At 55.0% G+C, this 17,570-nt stretch overlaps 3 protein-coding genes across 5 annotated transcripts; all 3 read right to left on the minus strand.

Moving 5' to 3' along the window:
* Nucleotides 1-3: 3 nt before the first annotated feature.
* On the minus strand, nt 4-5,068 carry DCDC2B (doublecortin domain containing 2B). The gene is made up of 9 exons (XM_047082650.1): nt 4,395-5,068; nt 3,452-3,503; nt 2,920-2,996; nt 2,556-2,687; nt 2,122-2,268; nt 1,977-2,016; nt 1,185-1,416; nt 673-776; nt 4-421 (listed from the first exon to the last, which is right to left on the minus strand). The coding sequence occupies exons 1-9, from the start codon at nt 4,661-4,663 to the stop codon at nt 206-208; spliced, it is 1,269 nt and encodes a 422-aa protein (XP_046938606.1). The 5' UTR covers nt 4,664-5,068; the 3' UTR covers nt 4-205.
* A 70-nt stretch (nt 5,069-5,138) lies between these two features.
* IQCC (IQ motif containing C) lies at nt 5,139-7,810 on the minus strand. 2 transcript variants are annotated; one of them, XM_047082645.1, is made up of 5 exons: nt 7,735-7,810; nt 7,173-7,316; nt 6,678-6,942; nt 6,329-6,447; nt 5,139-6,208 (listed from the first exon to the last, which is right to left on the minus strand). In XM_047082645.1, the coding sequence occupies exons 1-5, from the start codon at nt 7,774-7,776 to the stop codon at nt 5,384-5,386; spliced, it is 1,395 nt and encodes a 464-aa protein (XP_046938601.1). In that variant the 5' UTR covers nt 7,777-7,810; the 3' UTR covers nt 5,139-5,383. The 2 variants fall into 2 exon arrangements, with proteins under 2 accessions (XP_046938601.1, XP_046938600.1); XM_047082644.1 differs by lacking the exon at nt 7,735-7,810 and having other exon boundaries at nt 7,173-7,724.
* Nucleotides 7,811-8,069: 259 nt separating this feature from the next.
* Nucleotides 8,070-12,552, minus strand: CCDC28B (coiled-coil domain containing 28B). 2 transcript variants are annotated; one of them, XM_047082648.1, is made up of 6 exons: nt 12,225-12,544; nt 10,790-10,980; nt 9,500-9,666; nt 9,179-9,372; nt 8,954-8,976; nt 8,070-8,263 (listed from the first exon to the last, which is right to left on the minus strand). In XM_047082648.1, exons 2-6 carry the CDS (start codon nt 10,951-10,953, stop codon nt 8,209-8,211), a joined length of 603 nt encoding a protein of 200 aa, XP_046938604.1. In that variant the 5' UTR covers nt 10,954-10,980; nt 12,225-12,544; the 3' UTR covers nt 8,070-8,208. The 2 variants fall into 2 exon arrangements, with proteins under 2 accessions (XP_046938604.1, XP_046938603.1); XM_047082647.1 differs by lacking the exon at nt 8,070-8,263 and having other exon boundaries at nt 8,467-8,976; nt 12,225-12,552.
* Between the last annotated feature and the right edge of the window lie 5,018 nt (nt 12,553-17,570).

The following is a 17,570-nucleotide window of genomic DNA, read 5'->3' on the forward strand; positions in this document are numbered from 1 at the left end:
GAGGATAGTAAGTATTCTTTTATTGTGACAGGCCTGCTCTCAAGTTTGTAGTCTCTCCTGGCTACAAAGGTTGGTTGGCTCCTCTTCTCTCTGGCCAGATAATCCCTTAAGGACATGGCCTCCATGGCTAGGGCTGCTCTATTCAAAGGAAAGTAAGACTAGGATGTGGGTTTAGGAGCAGAAGAGTGGGGCAGGGCTGAGAGGGCTACAGGGTATCCTGTGAGCCCAGGCGGGGCGCTGGGTCCCCTGGAACAGGCTGCTGGAGGCAAGGACAAATGGTGGCTGCAGAGTGGACGCCCCAGTTCCCGGCTGGAGCTGCTGGTGCCCAAGATGGCAGAGACAGGGCTGAGGCTGAGATCCCTGCCCCAGTCCCAGGCTGCTTTTCCAGGCACAGGGCCTCGTCCACCATCTGCGCTGCCCTCTGGAGGAGGCGGAAGGCCGTACATAATGGAGCATTAGCATCCCTTGTCTCCAGCCCTCAGCCGAAGTTTCTGACCCCAGGAAAGGAAGAGACTAGAAATCTGGATCTGCTTTTCATTTAACAAGGTAGGAGGTTGGGCTTGGAGAGTTCAATCTGCTTACGGCGCCAAGGGGGAACTGCCCCTGGGACCCAGGGCTGCGATTCCAGCTCAGAACTCCTGAACCAACATACTGCTTCCAGCCCCGGCACACCTGATCCAAGGGTTCCTCTGCACAGGTGTCTTCATCATCTGGCACTTCCTGGGCCCCCGCTGTCTCCTTCCTTGGGTGGGGAGCCTCATATACTCCTTTGACTCCTGATGAGGGACGCAGTGCGGGCTGATGCCCAGGCTGAGGAGCCATCATTCCCTTGACCTTCTCTCCCAGCCCCTCCCCCTGCCCTCCCCTGAGCCTTGCTCCACGTTCCCTACTACCTCAGAGGATGGCAGCATAGCTCCCAGGCAGGCCTTTGGCCTCCATCCCTTTCAAACCCCCCGCTGAAGTTTCAGTGCTTTGAGTTTCCCTGTGCCTCTTTCTGTATTGCCAGGTCCCTGCGAAGAGGCCAGGGACCGCATGTGCACATGGGGGAGCAGGAAAGATTTGTGCTGAGGTCAGGGCCGGCCCTGTACCCAGGCATTCTGCCCCCATAGACCTCTCCCATGACAGCAGGGACCATCCTGGATCCCTGTCAGAGGGTGGGTGAGAGGGTCCCAGGGTCCCCTCACCTGATGGAAATGAGAGAGTGGGGAGCCTGCTTCTTGGCTGAATGGCCTGCTGGCGTCTGGCATGAAAAGCAGATGGCTCAATTTGGCTTGGCTCCTTTGTAGAGGCCTGGGTTGCCTGTGCCCCGTGGCCATGGGCCTGTAGAGGGAAGACTGGGCTTGGGCTGTGGATGCTGGCTCTTCTTGCCTTCTCTCCTGCCAGGCCACGCTTGAATGCCCTTGGTGTCTGCGGGAGCTTGGGAGAGATGCCGTCCATCTTCATAGCCTGCATGCTCCCTCCTGGCTCCCTCTTCCCATCAGGCTGCCTTATCCAGGGACAGAACAGCTGGTGCCTGGCACTCAAGAAGCCCAGTGAAGCCAGGCTGTGCCCCCGAGCCCCCCAGTGCTCACTGGCTCATCTTTTGGGAGGGCTCAGGTCTGGGATCAGCTGGGGAGCGGATAAGCTCCTTTGGATCTTGCTATGTCAGATATGCCAGTTTTTTCTCCCAGCATCCAACCTGGCAGAAAGGCTTTAGGACCAGCAACTCAGTCTAAAGATCTTCGAGGAGCCTGGTTGAGCTGTCTCTTAGACCAGGTTCTGGTCTGGCCCCTGCCACTCAATAATTGTGCCATCCTGCACAAATTAGTTCACTCCTTTGAACTTCAGTGTCTCCACTAGAAAATGGGAACGATAGCCTCTGTTTCACAAGGTGACTGAGAGGACGCAGGGACATGTGGTGAGAGCCTGAGCTGGAGGAGAGGTCAGCCAGTCACCCCTCATCTTTCCTGCCTCCCGTGGCCTCCCCCATCACCTACCCGCTGCTTGTGAGGCCTAGACTTTGGGTCTGGAGGGTGCCTGCAACAAAAAAAAAGAAAAAGTTTATAGTAGGCAGAGAAAGGCATGGAATCAGGGTGGCTTCCGCTGCTCTACCCTGCTACCCACCGCCTCACACATACATACCAGCAGCCCCTGGGCAGTGAGGGGCTAGGCACCAGCAGCTCCAGATAGGGGAGGGCCTTGAACTCATCCTTTCCCACAGCCACATAGTAATGGCCATTCACCAGAGCCTCTCTTGCTGACACTGGGAGCCCTTCCAGGGTGCAGAGTCTGGGAGAGAGAGGTAGGTGGGTAAGGGCCGGTAGACAAGATCCCTGTTCATGTTTAGCAGACTGTGACGGGTTGGGTACAACTATTCCAAGGTACCCTTTGGCCACTTGCCCTCTGGACATCTGGGCCAGTCTCCTAGGCTCTGCCGGGCTCCAAGGGCTCAGCATAGAAGGAAGTGCCATTTGGGGAAACATGTTTTCTTTTGCCTTGTTGTCCTTAAGGACAGCCGAAAACTGTAGGGAGATGCCCTCCAGGGACTTTTGGGTCTCCTCAGTCCCCATACTCACTTGCACACAGCTCCGGTCTGTAGTTTGGCCTTCTCAGTCAGGAGCTTCAACACTGTTTTCCAGTCCTCGCTGGCCGCCTGGGACAGCTTCAGGCTAAATGGGGGACTTAACAGGTCCCCATTCCTGAACACACTGGGACAAAGAGCAGCCTGGTAAGGAGAAGAGTCCCTAGCACGTATGAGAGGAAGAAGGGTAGCACAGGGCCAGAAAATGGTCTAAGAACATTGGTCCATTTTCACCCATCAGGCATGTTGGGACTTTTTATATCCCCATCAGAGACCAGGGGCTTCTGGAACAATCCCACCCACATCTTGGTCTTACTGAAACAAAATCTGTGCTCCTGCTCCCCGACACCAGCACTCACTGGATATAGCAGGGGGAACCTGCTGGTGGTCGTGGTCCACAGGTCCCATCACATGGGCAGTGAGTCTCAGGAGGATCCTGAAACCCAAGTCAGGCCCTCAGATCAGAAGACAGTTGAGGCCTTTGGTTAGGGGTGGGTTCGTCTGAGGTGGGTAGGGTGGTTGAAGGAGGGGACAAGGAGGGATGGGACTGGTCACACCTTTCACCAAAGGGAGCTTCTCCCTCCCTGAGGTCACATTCCAACCATCCCCTTGCCCTCGTGTGTTTTACAGCTTCCTTTTTCCTTTGGGGACCACAACCTGGAGGTAAAGGGAGAGGCTGGGAAAGGAGCAAGGGATAGCATCTTGAAATCCTGCACCCCAGGAAGGGTAGCAGCTGGCTCCAGAGAGGGTGTGGAGAGTGCCCTGCCTCCCAGCAGCAGATCCTGCTACTTCCAGGGCCCCTGACTTCCCAGACCGAACTGGGAACAATCCCAAGAGCAGGGAGAAGACAGAGGGCTAGAAGCCAGCACCCACCCACCCACCCCCACTCACTGGTAGTCTGCTGCTCTTTCCACCTGGAGCCTTCTGTCCAGGGGGTAAATAGCTGAAAAGACAGATGGGTCACAGGTCATCTCAGGAGCCTGGGACCTCAACACCCTGCCAGCTGCCAGAGTGAGGGTCTGGGGCTCAGCTTAGCAGGTATCCATTCCCACTGGGCCAGTCTCAAGACACCTCAGTCCAGAAACATCCTGACCTTTGAGCCTGCCTTAGGGCCCTGCATCAGGCTGACCACCCAGACCGGGGTCTCAGACACAAACCATTAAGATTAAAGGTCAAGAGAAACTAGTTCATTAAGCATCTTACTGTAGCTCAGAAGTTTTCTCATTCATGAGGTTTTATCTCATTTTCTAGAAGACTGAAAGCTAAGTACTCATCTAAAGTAACAAAGAAGTAACAGGTGACAGGGCCCAGGTTCTAAGTCTGAATGACTTCCCACCCCTTGCTCCTTATGCTACCATCAACAGCTCAGTAGCACCTGGAAGCTCAGATGCTCAAATTCTTTTCCCATCTTGGAAGGCATGGTCCTACCCTGCAAAGGGGGTGGCCCCAGCCCAGTGGGGAGCATAGGAGACCTAACCACAGCAAGGAGGAAGTGCTAGATGGATTTAAGTGTTTGGTGGTGATGGTGGTAGAATCCAATCAAGAGCCTTTGGAAAAAGGGGCTCAACCTGCTGGAGAATGTTCTGGTCCTGACGGTGGTGGGCATGAACATCAGACTTCACCCAGAGCCATGACTCCACTATTTTTTGGGTACTCTTACGCAGGTTTCCTTGATTGTCTTCTAAAGAACAGGGATAAGACCACCTCCTGCGTAGGGCTGCCATATTCCAGAGGAGAACACGTAAAGTGCCTGCACGTACGTAGTACTGAACACGTGCTACTGCGCTTGCAATTACCTCCCTCCCAAGGCCCTAAGCAGCCCCAGCCCACTCACCGAAGCTTGCGGAATCTTTCAAAGCCAGCAGCCACATACTGCCCTCCGTTCTGCAGGTCCGCCAGGTCCGTGACAGGGTGGCCATGACAAGGCGTATAGAGGGCCCGCACAGCCACTGGGGCCTGCACAGCCGATGTCACCTCACAGAGGAAGGTCTCCAGGGTGGGAAAGCGGCGTTGACTCACCACCAGCTGGCAGCCTGGGGAGAAGGGGTCCCCATTCCGGTATACCACTACCCTCTTGGCTGCTGGATTGCCACCACTGGCCATAGTGTGTCCTCGGCAAGAGACGCGGAGCTGTTGCCAGGCAACTAGGCAGGCTGGGAGCAGTGCCAATCAGAGGCGGAGTCCTGCACCCTCGCCCAGGAAGGTGGGGAGAGACTCCGCAGGAGCATCTGTCTGTGTTCAGGGTCTCATCCAGCCACACAGAGTAGGGTGGATCTGATCACTACACTGGAAGGGAAGACCCTGGGGCTCAGTGAGGGAGGCAGTGGTGGAGATTGCACTGAAACACAGATGTTCCAATACTGGATAGAGGGAGGAATTCTCTGAAGCTCTCTGCCACCCTGCAGCCCAAGGGCTGAGCTCAAAGGTGGATCAGCTTTGGGGACTGTTCCTAAGGATGGCCAGTCTGCCCCTGGACTGTGGTTCCCAGCCCTGGGGAAGATGCCCCATGCCAGCAGGAAAGGAACACGTGGGCCCCAGTGTCTGTCCTAAACAGAGGCAGAAGACAAACACAGCCAGGTGCAGAAGCCAAGAAAAACCTTTATTCTCCACCAGGCTCCCCACTTTACTTATCCCAGGTAACTCCCTGCCCCCAAATTTGGAGTAAGCCACAGGCGGAAGATGAAAGCGTATCCTCCCACCCCTCCCTATACCGGTGCCAGCTCTCTGCTCCAGCCTCTCTTGGCCCCATGAGCCACCAATGGCCAAGGGCAGGAGGTAGAGCTAGTACCAGGGAGCAAGGATGAGGCCCTGGCTCCCCAGGGTCTAGCCTGGTGGTCCTGTTTTCCATGGCTTGTCCTTCCAGTGGTCCTCTCCTGTGTGGGCAGACTCTGTCAAAGACAGTTTCTTAGGTGGCCTCGATCGCCATGGTACAGCCCTCTGGTTTGTCGATTGTTCATGGCTAGGTTCACTGGAGGTTCTATCTCTGGAGCTTTTCTCACTAGGGATCTGGCCCTTGGGTGGCTTAGTCTCCCAGAGATCCTGGCCACCATGCTCTGCCAAGGTCTCATCCCAGATGCCATGGTCCTCTGAGAGGTCCAACTCTCGTGGCCTAGCTCTTTGGCAATCAGGCTCTTTGCGTTCTGGCTTTCTGGGAGACTTATCCTCAATATCCGGGTCCTCACCGAGTGTGGGCACCTGCATCCTGGCTTTTTCAGAACAGTAGCCCCTAGGTTCGAGGCCTTTGGGGATCTGGTCCTCCGGGACTCTCATCAACTGCAGGCAGGGCCCTCCACGGTATGGCTCTCTAGTGAGCCTGTTCTCTAAGGCCTGGTTATTGGACAGTGTGGGCAGCTGTGCTCTAGCCCTCCTGTTGCATGGATCCCTGTACTTGACCCCAGCAGTGGTTTTGTCTGTAGTGGCCAGGCTTTCCAGGGACTTGTGGGGTTGTGATTTCAGCCTCCAGGAGGAGTTATCTACATGGTCTGGGTCTTTAATGGTCCTCTCTCTGTAGAACTTGTCTTTCAGTGGTGGGCTTGTTTGTGACCCAGCCCTCACACAGGTCTGAGCCCTGTGGTCTGGGCACATGCTGGGCTTGTCTCTCATCTGGCTCGCCTCCGGGGATGTCAGTGTCTGTTTGAGAATTAGGTACTGTTGGGGAAGAGAAAAGACACTGTACCAGGCAGGACTGTCTGAGCATAGCAGGAGGCTTTTCCCTAACCTCCTCCCTTGGCCCTAAACGTGCAGAAAAGGCTTCAAATTAGTGGCTACCTCCTTACGGCTATTGATGGCCTGTTGTAGCCACAGCAGTTCCATGGCCAAGTGGCTGTGGTGGTACTGGAGTTCCTGAAGCTTGGTCTGGCTGTGGGGCAGTTCTGGACCTACAGCTTCTGTGAAGGAGGGAGGGAAAAAGGGAGAAGGCTTTTAGGGGTATACACTGGGCACTGGCCTATCATTTGGCCCTGACACTCTCCTCCTGCCCACCCCGAAGTTGCCCTTAACCAGGCATCGGGAAGAAGAGAGATGCAGCTTATCTAGCACAAGCCTTTGGCGTTTCAGATGGGAAAGCTAAGGCTCAGAGAGTGTCAGGGGTTTGTCCTCAGTCTAGGCAGAGAGGTACCTGGGTTTTCCATCCCTGACATAGCTCTGGTCTCCTCTTGGCTGGGATTCCTGGCTTGCCTGCTGTGCTCATCCTGAGGCGGGGGACTGTCACCTCTGCAGGGAAGACTTCCCGAGTTTGCTGAGCTCTGTCCTGACTGCTTCAGCATCATCTCTCCAAAGACAGCTTCTCTCTCAGGTTCTTTACATGAGAAGCGGCCCCGCCATTGCTGTTCTGGATTTGGTGCCCTCTCTTGGGGTTTACAGGTCCGATGGGATTTTGCTTTCTGAGAAAACAGAAGTAGGAGAACCTGACAGCTAAACCTTCCAAATTTCTGGGTGCCAAGATTTAGCGTATAAGGCAGTAAGGACTAAGGACTGGGATATGAGGAGTGGAGTCTGCTGGTCCTTCCACTGAGAAAAACTTGTCAATAGGAAGGGTGGTTTCTACCGTTTCCTCGAATCCCCTGCCCAGGTCCCTCCTTTCCCTCCCTTCTTCCACTGGGGTTTGTACTACCTCTGGGAGAAACTGGGGCCTGGGAATCCAACCCTCTGTCCACTGAAGCGTGCCCAGGTCACCCTCGATTTCGCGTACAACAGCCTCATACTCATCTCGCAGTCTCTGGATGTGGCGTCGGACCAAGAAGCCCCGGACGCAGGCCTGGTGTGAAGAATAAGGGGGAAAGAAAACGCTTATCACTGCAAAAGTGGGGGGGTTCCTGGAGGATTCTCCTGGAGAGCTCATCCCAGTGACTCTAAGAGGGGACCTGGCCGCGGGAAAAGGATAGGTGACGCTGTCAGAACAGTCTCCGGGGGTTCAAGGGAGGATGCTGGACTGGATCCCCCTCTTCGATTTGAGGCCCTTCCCGCCACTTCCTGGATCCCGCAGGAACGTGTGGTGGGAGTGGAAGGCCGGGGGGGCCCGTGGGTCCCAGCATTCGTCAGGGCGGTGGGGGTGGGTCGGTAACTCCGGAGGCGGGCACGAGGGTAGGTGGCCGAACGTGGTAGCTTCATCTAGTTCGAAGACCCCAGTCCGAGACCCCGTGGTGGGAATCATGCACTCCCAGCCCGCTCCGCACCTGCAGCACCGACACCCCGCGAAGCAACCGCTCCCGCTCCATCCGGGCGCCAACGGACCGGCCGCCTGCCGCGCGCCTGCGCCGTGCGTCACTAGTCCGCGCCGCGCACAGGCCCCGCCCCCGCCGTCTCCACGGCAACCTTGCTCCTCCCGCGGTGGCCGCCAGCTCCTGGCACCTGCCTCCAACTCCAGCTTCCAGAACTACGCTGGGAATTCCAGCTCCTGAGCGGTTCCGCCTAAACCAGTGTGTCGCGCAGCGGTGTCTCTGCGGAGGCCCGGGCCTGCGGTCCCCGGCCGAGTAAAGGCGCAAGGAGGGGAGGGAGCACACGGAGCCGGTGTCTTTCTTTCTGGTTTAATTTCATCCAGCGCCCCCCTCCCCCGTAGCACCTGGGGGGCCGCGGAATACCCGATCGAGTTCGTAAAAAGTCACAGTTTGAAGGGAATGAGAGAGGCAGTCTGGTCCTGGGTCCGACACCTACACAGCTGACTGCTCCTCAGGCTCGGCATTCTCGGCCAGGTGCAACTTCTGTCTGTGCCAGTCAAGGATTGCGATGCTTTGGACCCCAGTCTTTCCAGCCCTGTCTCCCCATCCTAAACAGGCTTAGTTTCCTCAATTGCACAAAGGGGCAGGGGCGAAGGACTCAGGTGGTCTGTGGTCCAGGTTGCAGTCCACACCTGCCCTTCTTGCTGGGTGGCTTCCCTCCCCTCCCACCAGCCCCCCCCCCCCCCCCCGCCTGCTCTTTCGCTCTAGATCATGCAGTTACATGCACCCGCACTACTTCTGGCTGAGACTAGATGCGGAGATCATCTAAATCAGTGAAAAATAATTGTTGAATGTTGAAAAAGTAGAAAGACGTCAGGCAAGTTTTGCCATGGTGTCAGTAAAGTGCTTGCAAAGATTTTCTGCCAACATGGGGCTTGAACTCGTGTTCCTGAGATCAAGAGTACCCTGCTCTACCGACGGAGCCAGCCAGAGGCCTCACTTGCAGAGATTTTCATAAGTAGATAAATCACATTCCCTGCAATGGCTTTTCTCCTGATATTCGGGAGAACTCTGCATGGGGGCAGTTTGTGGCCAATTCCGCTTTAGCAGGACTGAAAGGGGAGATGTTGGTTATATTGTAAATACTCCTAGAGGGTGGTGAGGAGAAGAAAACTGATTTCTTCTGTGGGAGGTGGGGACACATGTACATGCTGCCAAGGTCCCTTGAAAAGGATACATAGAGTTACTAAGATCTTCCAGCTGTCGACAGAGAGAAAAGGAGGTTTCTGTCGGGAGAGGCACCAGGCCCAGACCCAGATGCTTTTCCAGCCATCTTCTGGTGGGGGTTGAGGCTCCATGCACCCCCCAGCTTTTCACCCCGGGTCCAGGACTAGTCTTAGGATGATGTACCTCCCCCACCCTCTAATGTCCCCAAGAACCAAAGCACCCAGCCCTGACCCACATTGCTAAGCAGCTGGTCCAGGTTTCGGTCGGCCATCGTCTTCTTCTGCTCCTCTGGCAGTCCCTCAGTGACCCCGTCCTCTTCCTCCTCCTCTTCCTCCTCTTCCCCACACACGTCTAGGCTGAAGTGCAGCCGGGCCAGCTTCTCCTGCATCTCCCGCACGTGCTCCAACTGCTCAAAGGAGCATTCCTTCCCTGGACAACACCTGTCTGAGCCCTGGGAGCAGCTTGGGACCCTGGCCCCAGCCACCGCCCAGAGACCAGGCCCTCCAGCCGTGTCTGCCCCTGCCCCCACCCTCTCAGCCCAGCCCATGGGACTCACCGAAGGCCTGCAGCCGGCCTGAATGAAAATCATTGAGCAGGTTCAACAGTCCCCCCTCCATCTCATAGACGTCCGTCCCCTCGGTCAGAAACGAGTGCTGCAGCGGGGTGCCTGCAGAGCCACCCCCACTTCCGGCCAGCACCGGGCGGCATTTCTCCTTGCCTACCCTGGGTGGGGTGGGCATGGACCATGGTCACAGGGTGGGGGCGGCCTGGTACCCCAAAGTCTTTTATGCCATCTGTCTATGCACTAATTCATCTTCCTATCTACTCCCGACCATAAAGGGATGTTTGTTCTTCTCTTCTACCCTGGCACCAGGATTGGGAAGGGAAGGGAGCGGGTGAGGAGGGGTAGGCAGAAGAGGTCAAAAGAAGTCTTTTTCTGCAGATGACACTCATAGCCAGAACCATGCCTGGAAGGCGGCTTTGGGGTTCTCGTCTGAGCCCTGCACTCATTCCTCCCGTGGCTTTGGGTGAATCACTTGTCCTCACTGGGGACAGTTACTCCTTATTGCCACTAGAGCCCTCTTACCTCTCCCAAAAATGTCTTTCTACGCTCCTCTTCTATTTCAAAACGGTTTTGAATTTTCTTTGTCCCCAGGGAAACACTGAAGGACCCTTCCCAGTCTGCCCCTCCCTTACCCACCAGAACCTTCTCTTCTGTCTCATTTCCTCTGTTCCTGCTCCAGCCCTGAGCTTCAGTGACACCCTACTGTGGTCATCCCCAGCCATATCTCTTGGGCAGGTAGTGTGCAAAGCCACAGGGAGGCACAGTAATGGGAGAAAGAACACCTGGTGTTTAGCGGGACACTAACAGGGACACATTTAGGGTAAGGTGTAAATTCCCTACCATTAAGAAAAATTAAGCAGAAAATTCAAATTGTACTCCTGAGCATCCCCTTACCATCTCCTGCTCCATGACACTCCAGGGCCCCCAACCACCTGTGATTCTGGGAACCTTCCAGGCAATGTATTTCTTCCGTACTTATGTCAGGCAAGCCCTTCAGCTTAGACATTGTCTCTGCCCGGTGTGCCCCACAGCCTGTCACTTTCCGGCAGCACTGCTCACTCCCTGCTGAGGGCATCAGCACAGTGTGGGATCCCAGTGACCCATCTAGCCTTTTCCCTACACTGAGGACAAGGACTGGGTCTGAGGCATCTCCGAGTTCTTAGTCCAAGGGAAGGCATCAATCATTGCTAAGTAACTAGGCTAAGGTTGGCTTTACTTCCTTCCCACAAGGCTTGAGTTGGGGGTCCCTCCCTCCTTGCCCTACTTTTCTTCTGTACCCACCTCTTGAACTTGGCTCGCTGCTTGGGGGATGGCAGATGAGGGAGTCCCAGGGCTAAGGAGCCGCTGTGGCTGGTGGGCACAGGGACCCTTCGTAATGTGCCCGGGGCCTGGGCTGGCTGGGTCAGGCAGGGCTTGGGACTCCTTTTCTTCTTCTTGTCCTCCATTGGATGCTGGCTGAGCCTCAGGACCCACTGAGACAATGAGAGGCTAAGTCGTCACTTCCCCCAGCAACCCCTGAGAGCTGCAAAGGAAGGGCCCTGGGAACACTTAACTGTCCCCTCATACCAACTGGGACCTCTGTCCCCTTCTCTGTCAAGTGTGGGCAGGGCCAGATGTCGGCGCCTCACTGCTAGGGTCTTGGATGTGTACGTGAAGGACCTTCCATGACCCATCCCAGGTCTCCCACCTGCCCTCCAGCCCTAACTGAAAACCTGAGCCCTGCGTGAAAGGGCTGGACCAGACACCGTTCCTCTGCTGTTGGGATTTCCTGTCCCAGGAGCTGAGGGGGCGGACCTGGGAGAGGAAACACGGAGGGGAGGGGCAGGGTGGATGTGAGCTGGCAGGAGAGGCCAGTTGAGGATTAGGGGTGTATTAACTTCTTCTATTTAATCGAGTGTCCAGGCAGATGCTGACAAACCCTGTCAGCAAAGGGCGGTGACCAAGGTGTGGGTGGGGGCACCTGGGAAGACCTCGGTGTCAAGCAGTGGGTGGGGGACGGAGAGAGAAGCCACAGCCTCCGGGACAGAGTTCACTGTGGGTTCCGCTACTTCTACGCTGGCATCCCTCCTCTTCCGCCCACCCCCAACTGCAAACATCAGGCAACTCCCAGAAGTTCCCTGGGACAGGCTTCCTGCTGCTTCACCGTCCCCGGTCAGAAAGGCCCTGCTCCGCTTCAGCTGCAGCCAGGGTGGGGTGAGTGGTCGGGCAGCTGGCTGTCTTGGCCTCCAACAATGGCTGCGCCTGTGGCTGGTACCGCTCAGCCTCCGGTCCAGCTCCACCCCCTAAGTCTCAGGTCTGCCGAGGTCCTCCCGAAGGAGGCCCGGGGCCCTCTACAGGGGCTTTCCCCAGCTGCTCACTCCAGGCTGCAGCCACCAAGCCCGCGTCTGCACTCTAGGATGGTGGCGGCGGCACTGGGGGCATAAGCATTGAAATTGGCACCCGGCTGGCTGGTCCCCAGGGGGTGTGTGGTGGAGAGGAGATAGGAGCACGTCCTCTGCCATGCGTTGCTGCAGCTTGGCCCAGTTAAAGTCTTGATAGAAGAGCAGGAGCCCCTGCTTCCCAGGAATGGCTGGGGGCCACCTGGGATCTATTTCCTACACTCAGTCTTCAAAGCCGTGTGCCAAATGGATCCCTCAGCTGGGGAGCCAGGATCCGAAATGCAGCATCGGACCCGCAATGTTCCACACCCCCCACACCCCGGAAGCGGGCAACTGACCTGGAGGTTTGGGGTCTGGAGTGAGGCAGAAGCGTGGTTCCCTCCGCTCTTAGCGCTCCCCTCCTAGGGAACTGAGCGTGTGGAAGCAGAGCTTGCAGGAGGTAATTTGCATTTAAAGAGAAAGTGACCTTTTTTTAGTGCTTGGGAGATGGGAGGAGCCTACAACAGTTACCAGGCTGCCCCTCTCACTGGACTTTACCTGCCCACCCGAACTAAGGTGGCTATGTTTGTTGTGTGATGGCAATCTAAAAATCTCACTTTCCCATCAGTTTTGGGGAGAAGCTACAGTCCCTTACAAAATGGTGCTGGCTTTGTCAGAAGGCCAGGGTGGAGGGATATGGATGTGGGGGGGGGGGGGGAGAAAATGGACAGACACATGTAAAATATATATAAGCATACAAGATATATATATATATATATATATATATATATATATATATATACACACACATACATACATAAGCCTATAAGCAGCAGCAGCAGCAGGAAGAAACTACAAGAAAAGACAACCGTCTATTGAGTCCAGGTCCCCTGTTAAGCATTTTATGTGCATTTGATCCCTGTAACAATCCTGCAGGAAGTTACTGTCATTATCCCCTGTGCTGAAAGTCAACTATAGTCTTGAGGGCAATACCACTCACTCCACAATACCCAGACACTCCTCACTGGTAAGCAGCGGAGGCTATATTCAGTCACTGATGAAGTGGTGGGACCACGCCTCCTCCCTCCCCTTCCCCAGTTCTAGGAGACGGCGTGTGGGGAGCACCAGATCAGAGGAAAATCGGTGCGATTACCTGGCACTTGACCCCAGCCCCCAGGAGGGAAACCTGAGCGCCACATGGAGGGCGACCCAGCGCTGCCCGCACTGCCTGGGAGGCCAGATCAATGGGGCAGCTATTTAAAGACCTGGCAGAGGCTCCCAGCTCAGGTCCCCAGAGAACCATCTGATGCAACAGGAGACAGGCTTATCCTTGGCCAGGCTGCCCTGCAGTCTCAAATAACTGCCCCAGGGCAATGTGCAGAGCCCCACTGTTCACCTTCCCCTACCAATGGGCAGAACAGCTTTCCTGCACCTAATCCTTCCCACAGGCACCCATGCAGGGGCTCTTTTCCAGGTTCTTCCAACACCTAGACTGTCCCAGAAGGGGACACATTAACCCAGGACTTTTTAAATAACCAGAGGTTGGAGGGAGGGGTCTGCACAGGCAGAGAGGACAACTGGGAAGCTGCTGTCCTCCAGCTGCTAGAGAGGAGAACCAGGGCTCCTCCAGGAAAATGGTGGCAGGTCCTGAGACACCACTATGGGTGAAGTTATTCTCAGAGATGCTTTGTGAGTTTTAAGAGTTGCGGCAGCCTCCCCTGACTTCTTCCAAAGGATCTTTGACGGAAACCATTGTGACCAGCACAGAAAAGTATCAACCCATTTGGACCCTGATTAGAAAAGGCAGAGGCTCTGAGAGGACTGTCACAGCCAGTGTGGACACAACTGCTCATGGAGGCCTGGAGGGAAGGGCCCTTTAGTTGTCTCTGCCATTTATTTGTTGGGCATTCACATACCATCCCTTGTGCCAGACCAAACCCAGGCTCCGGAGAGAATAGGGTGCTGGTGAAGCCACAATAGGATGCCTCCCATACAGGAGCCTAAGCTTTTGTGCCTAGGCTTGGCAGGGTGAACAGGAGTGTTTAAGAAACCAGCCCATTCTTCAGGACTGCATGCAGAATGTGGTCTTCTCAAGGAATGTACAAAATCAAAAGAACTCAGAGGTAGGTCAATGCCAGAGGATGCGGCCTGTGACAGCCCTGAGCAGCAGGGATTAGTATCCAGCCATCTGATTTTGGGCCTCAATTGGCCTATGCCTCTCTGGTTTCCTTACCTTATGCCTTCTTTGTCGATTTTCCCAATGTCCTAAATACCTTTAGTGGTTCCTCCTGCCCTGTGGATCTAGCCCAAATCACTTAACTTGGCACACAGGCTCCTGGTGATCTCCCACTACCCATCCTGGGCACCTGCATTTCTAGGTAAACTACTTCACTACTAAGTTGTCAAACTTCTACCTGCCTTTTGGGTCACAATTCCTTTCCAGGTGTCCACCCCTATCTCCTTGCTGAAGGGGACAGAGACCTCCTTTATGCTCCCACAGCACCACTGACTTTTCTGTATCTGAAAGTATCTTTCTCCAGGGTGCTTGCTGGCTCAGTGGTAGAGCATGGGACCCTTAACCCAGGGGTTGTGAGTTCAAGCCCAACGTTGGGTGCAGAGATTACTCAAAAATAAATAAATGTAGTATCTTTCTTCACCACTAGCCTGACCCTTAGTGGGCAGGGATAACCTCTGACTTGAATGAAAAATATCTGATCCTTCTACGGATATGAGTATCATGCCAACTTTGGCAACGGCTTTGCTTGGGCAGCTCAAATGCATTAGCCCGTGGTAATTCCTGGAAGGCAGCCAGAGGGGTGCTCTGGAAGATGCACGAAAGCTGGGCACAGCCAGAAGCTTTGCAGTAGAGCCAGACAAGTCAGTGCTGGCTAGATGGATCCAGAAGCACCAATGACCACAAAGGTCAAAAGAGAAACAAGTAAGGCAACAGACTCTTTATTTAATGTGGTTTAAAATACATCAAAATCAAGTCCCTGGCTGTTGTGAATACCAAAAGGAGACAAAGAGGCTGTCAGCACAGCTTTAAAACAAATCTGGGCGGCCAGGTTGAGCCACATGGGAAGCAGTTACAGGGACAGAAGGCAGCACCCCTCCCCCAGGCAGATACCTGGCTGTCCCTGGGGTGACCACTTCTGTGCTGCAAAGGTGGGAGGGCTGGAGCCATAGCTGGATAATCCACTCAGCAGGCCTTGGCCCTCCCCAAAGCCACGAGGGCAGTTCGACTGGCCTCTTGGTCAGCCCTCAGCAGGGCCACGGTGATGGGGGCGGAGGAATGGAAATAACCATCTTTACAGACAGAACATTCTCCTACAGAAAGTGCCTGAGCTCAGCCCATGGTCCGAAAGCCTCATGGAAAACAAATTATAACAAAGTGCTGCTGAAACCTCTTCACAATCTGGTGTATGTGAGGCTCTCAGCTGGACAAGGTCCTGAACACAAATTACCGTCAGCAGGGACAAGGGCTCAAGGTTGTGAGCCTCGCCGGCTCTGGTCCCCTGGAGGAAAAGCTAGCAACTGAAGAATCCAACACAGCACTTGGTCCTAAAACTGAGGTCACGTGCACGGGACCTGCCCTGGTGAGGAAGGCACTGGCCTTCGTTCAGATAGGCCGCCTTCCCCGCATCTGGCCCAGGCTCCTGGCTGGTGAGGGCAGCACCCAGGTACCTGGGTTGACTTTGGAAAGCAGAACGAACAGAGCAGCTGTAGTGATTGGTGTGATGTGGTCAACGGAGAGGAAGAGAGAAAATGGGATTCCCATCTATAGCTTGGTCTGGATACCTAGACATGGCTGGAGCTGAGAGCAAAGGTTTGACTTGCCCAGGACCTAGATTCTGGACCTGGGAAGACCAGCTGGGGCCATACCGTAGCTCACCGTAGCCCCACAGTAGTTAGACTGGGTCTCAGAGGGCTGCTGTGCTGCACAGTCATGATTCCCCACCACCACACTGGGCTCCAACAGCTCCCCCCACCCCCCCCCACCCCCAACCCCATAGGCTCTACGAGGTAGCTGAAGCAAGGGAGGCAATCACATGGGCTACTGCAGGCCTCCTGCTATTTAAAGCAGGCAGGCAGAAGCTTCTGCCTCTTCCCTGTGCTTCCAGAACCCAGCAAACCCTGTATGGGGTTGGCAGTTCTTGTGTGTCTCAGCCTGACACAGGCATTGCTGGAAGAAGGCCTTATTGGGGCAGGAAAAGGCATATCCAGGGACCATTCCAGACACAGGAATTTCAGAGGGAAAGATCTCAGGAACATTTCTCCACAGGAGGGAAGAAGCTCAGCCAGGGAAGTCTCAGGCAAGTAAGTCTCAACACTTCTACTGGCTGCTGGGGGAATCTTGGTTAATGAGGATATACCAGAGGTTAGTGGAAAACACTCTAGGCCAATTAGTGGGATCTGCCATGGGGGGCAGAGGGACAATGGTGTGCCATCCATTTGCCATCTCTGTTCTAGGTCATAACATGATTCAGGAGTACTTAACACTCTTCATGAACCTATTTATGTGATGGACTGAAGTAAAAGGTGTGGAGAGTGAGCTGGTCGTGCAAGATGAAGGGACCTGAAGGATAATGAACCAGCTTTAAGGAAATCCAGCAAGAAAAGCTCTATGACCCTGTGCCTCCCTCAACTGCACCGAAGCCAAGGCCTGGCTAGAGGTGGGATCTAGAACCTCAAGCCCAGCAGAGCCCAGCCTCTGGGTCTGAGACTCATTCTGTTGTTCCAGAAAATTGCTCTGCACAGACTGGCTAGTGCCCTGGCAAGTGTGCAACCAGCAGAACTTTCAGTCTAGGGTAGCAAGTTTGGGGGGCAGGGACCAGACACAAATATTTGCAGCCACCTGTGGATTTCTGAGGCTCAGCTGTCAAGTCTCACTCTATCCCTTAGCTATCAGACAAGAGCTGGGAGGTGGAATGTCAAGGAGGACATACTTCAGCTCTTATTCCTTGGGCAATGGAACCAGGGCAAATCTCAAGGATTGCACATTAGGGATGGGGTTAGAAGCAGAAACAGATTCATAAAAGCCAAAGGGACAGTTGGGCACGGGGCCCAGCAACTTCCGCATGGAGACAGTAGTGATGGGAATCAGCGGTGGCCTCCCAGGATTGAAACACAAAGGCAAGCTTGTGGCAAAACCATTAGATGCCCTTTCCTTTCTCCTACCACAAACAATCTGGTTTCACCAAACAGGAAACCTCAGCACCAACGTGGCAAAGGTACCAGGTCGGATGGTGAGGGTGGTGGCACTGGAGACCCAACTGCTCCAGGACCCCTCCTCCTCCCTCAGATCAACACACACACGGTCATGTGCAAAACAAAAAAACAAAAAACAAAAACCTTCAGAAAGCATCCTTTGGGTGATCTCTTGTCAATCATTTGTGCAGGCTAGAGAGGCACCTGTGAATGATAAGGCTACTGAGAAGCATCACTGGCCTGGTCCTGGCACCACCTGAGGGCAGGGGAAGCGGTGCCCGGGGGCTCCCTAACAGTGTACCAGCCCACAGCAACTTTCCCCTGGTCCCCCGTCTGAGGCAGGACAGCAGCTGGATCCCTGGCTGTGCGGGCCCTGCCAGGGCTCTGCCCGGGGACCCCTTCTCCAGGTTGAGAAGCAAAGGAACTTCCAGGGGAGCTAGGAGAGCCAGGACTGCCCAAGCCCTGCTAACAAGGGAAACACGGTCAAGGCCTGAGTG

The sequence above is a fragment of the Lynx rufus genome, unplaced genomic scaffold, assembly GCF_022079265.1.
Source record: "Lynx rufus isolate CCGP_SWC_20201006 ecotype Redwood Valley unplaced genomic scaffold, mLynRuf1.p SCAF_2, whole genome shotgun sequence".
NCBI classification, from domain to species: domain Eukaryota; kingdom Metazoa; phylum Chordata; class Mammalia; order Carnivora; family Felidae; genus Lynx; species Lynx rufus.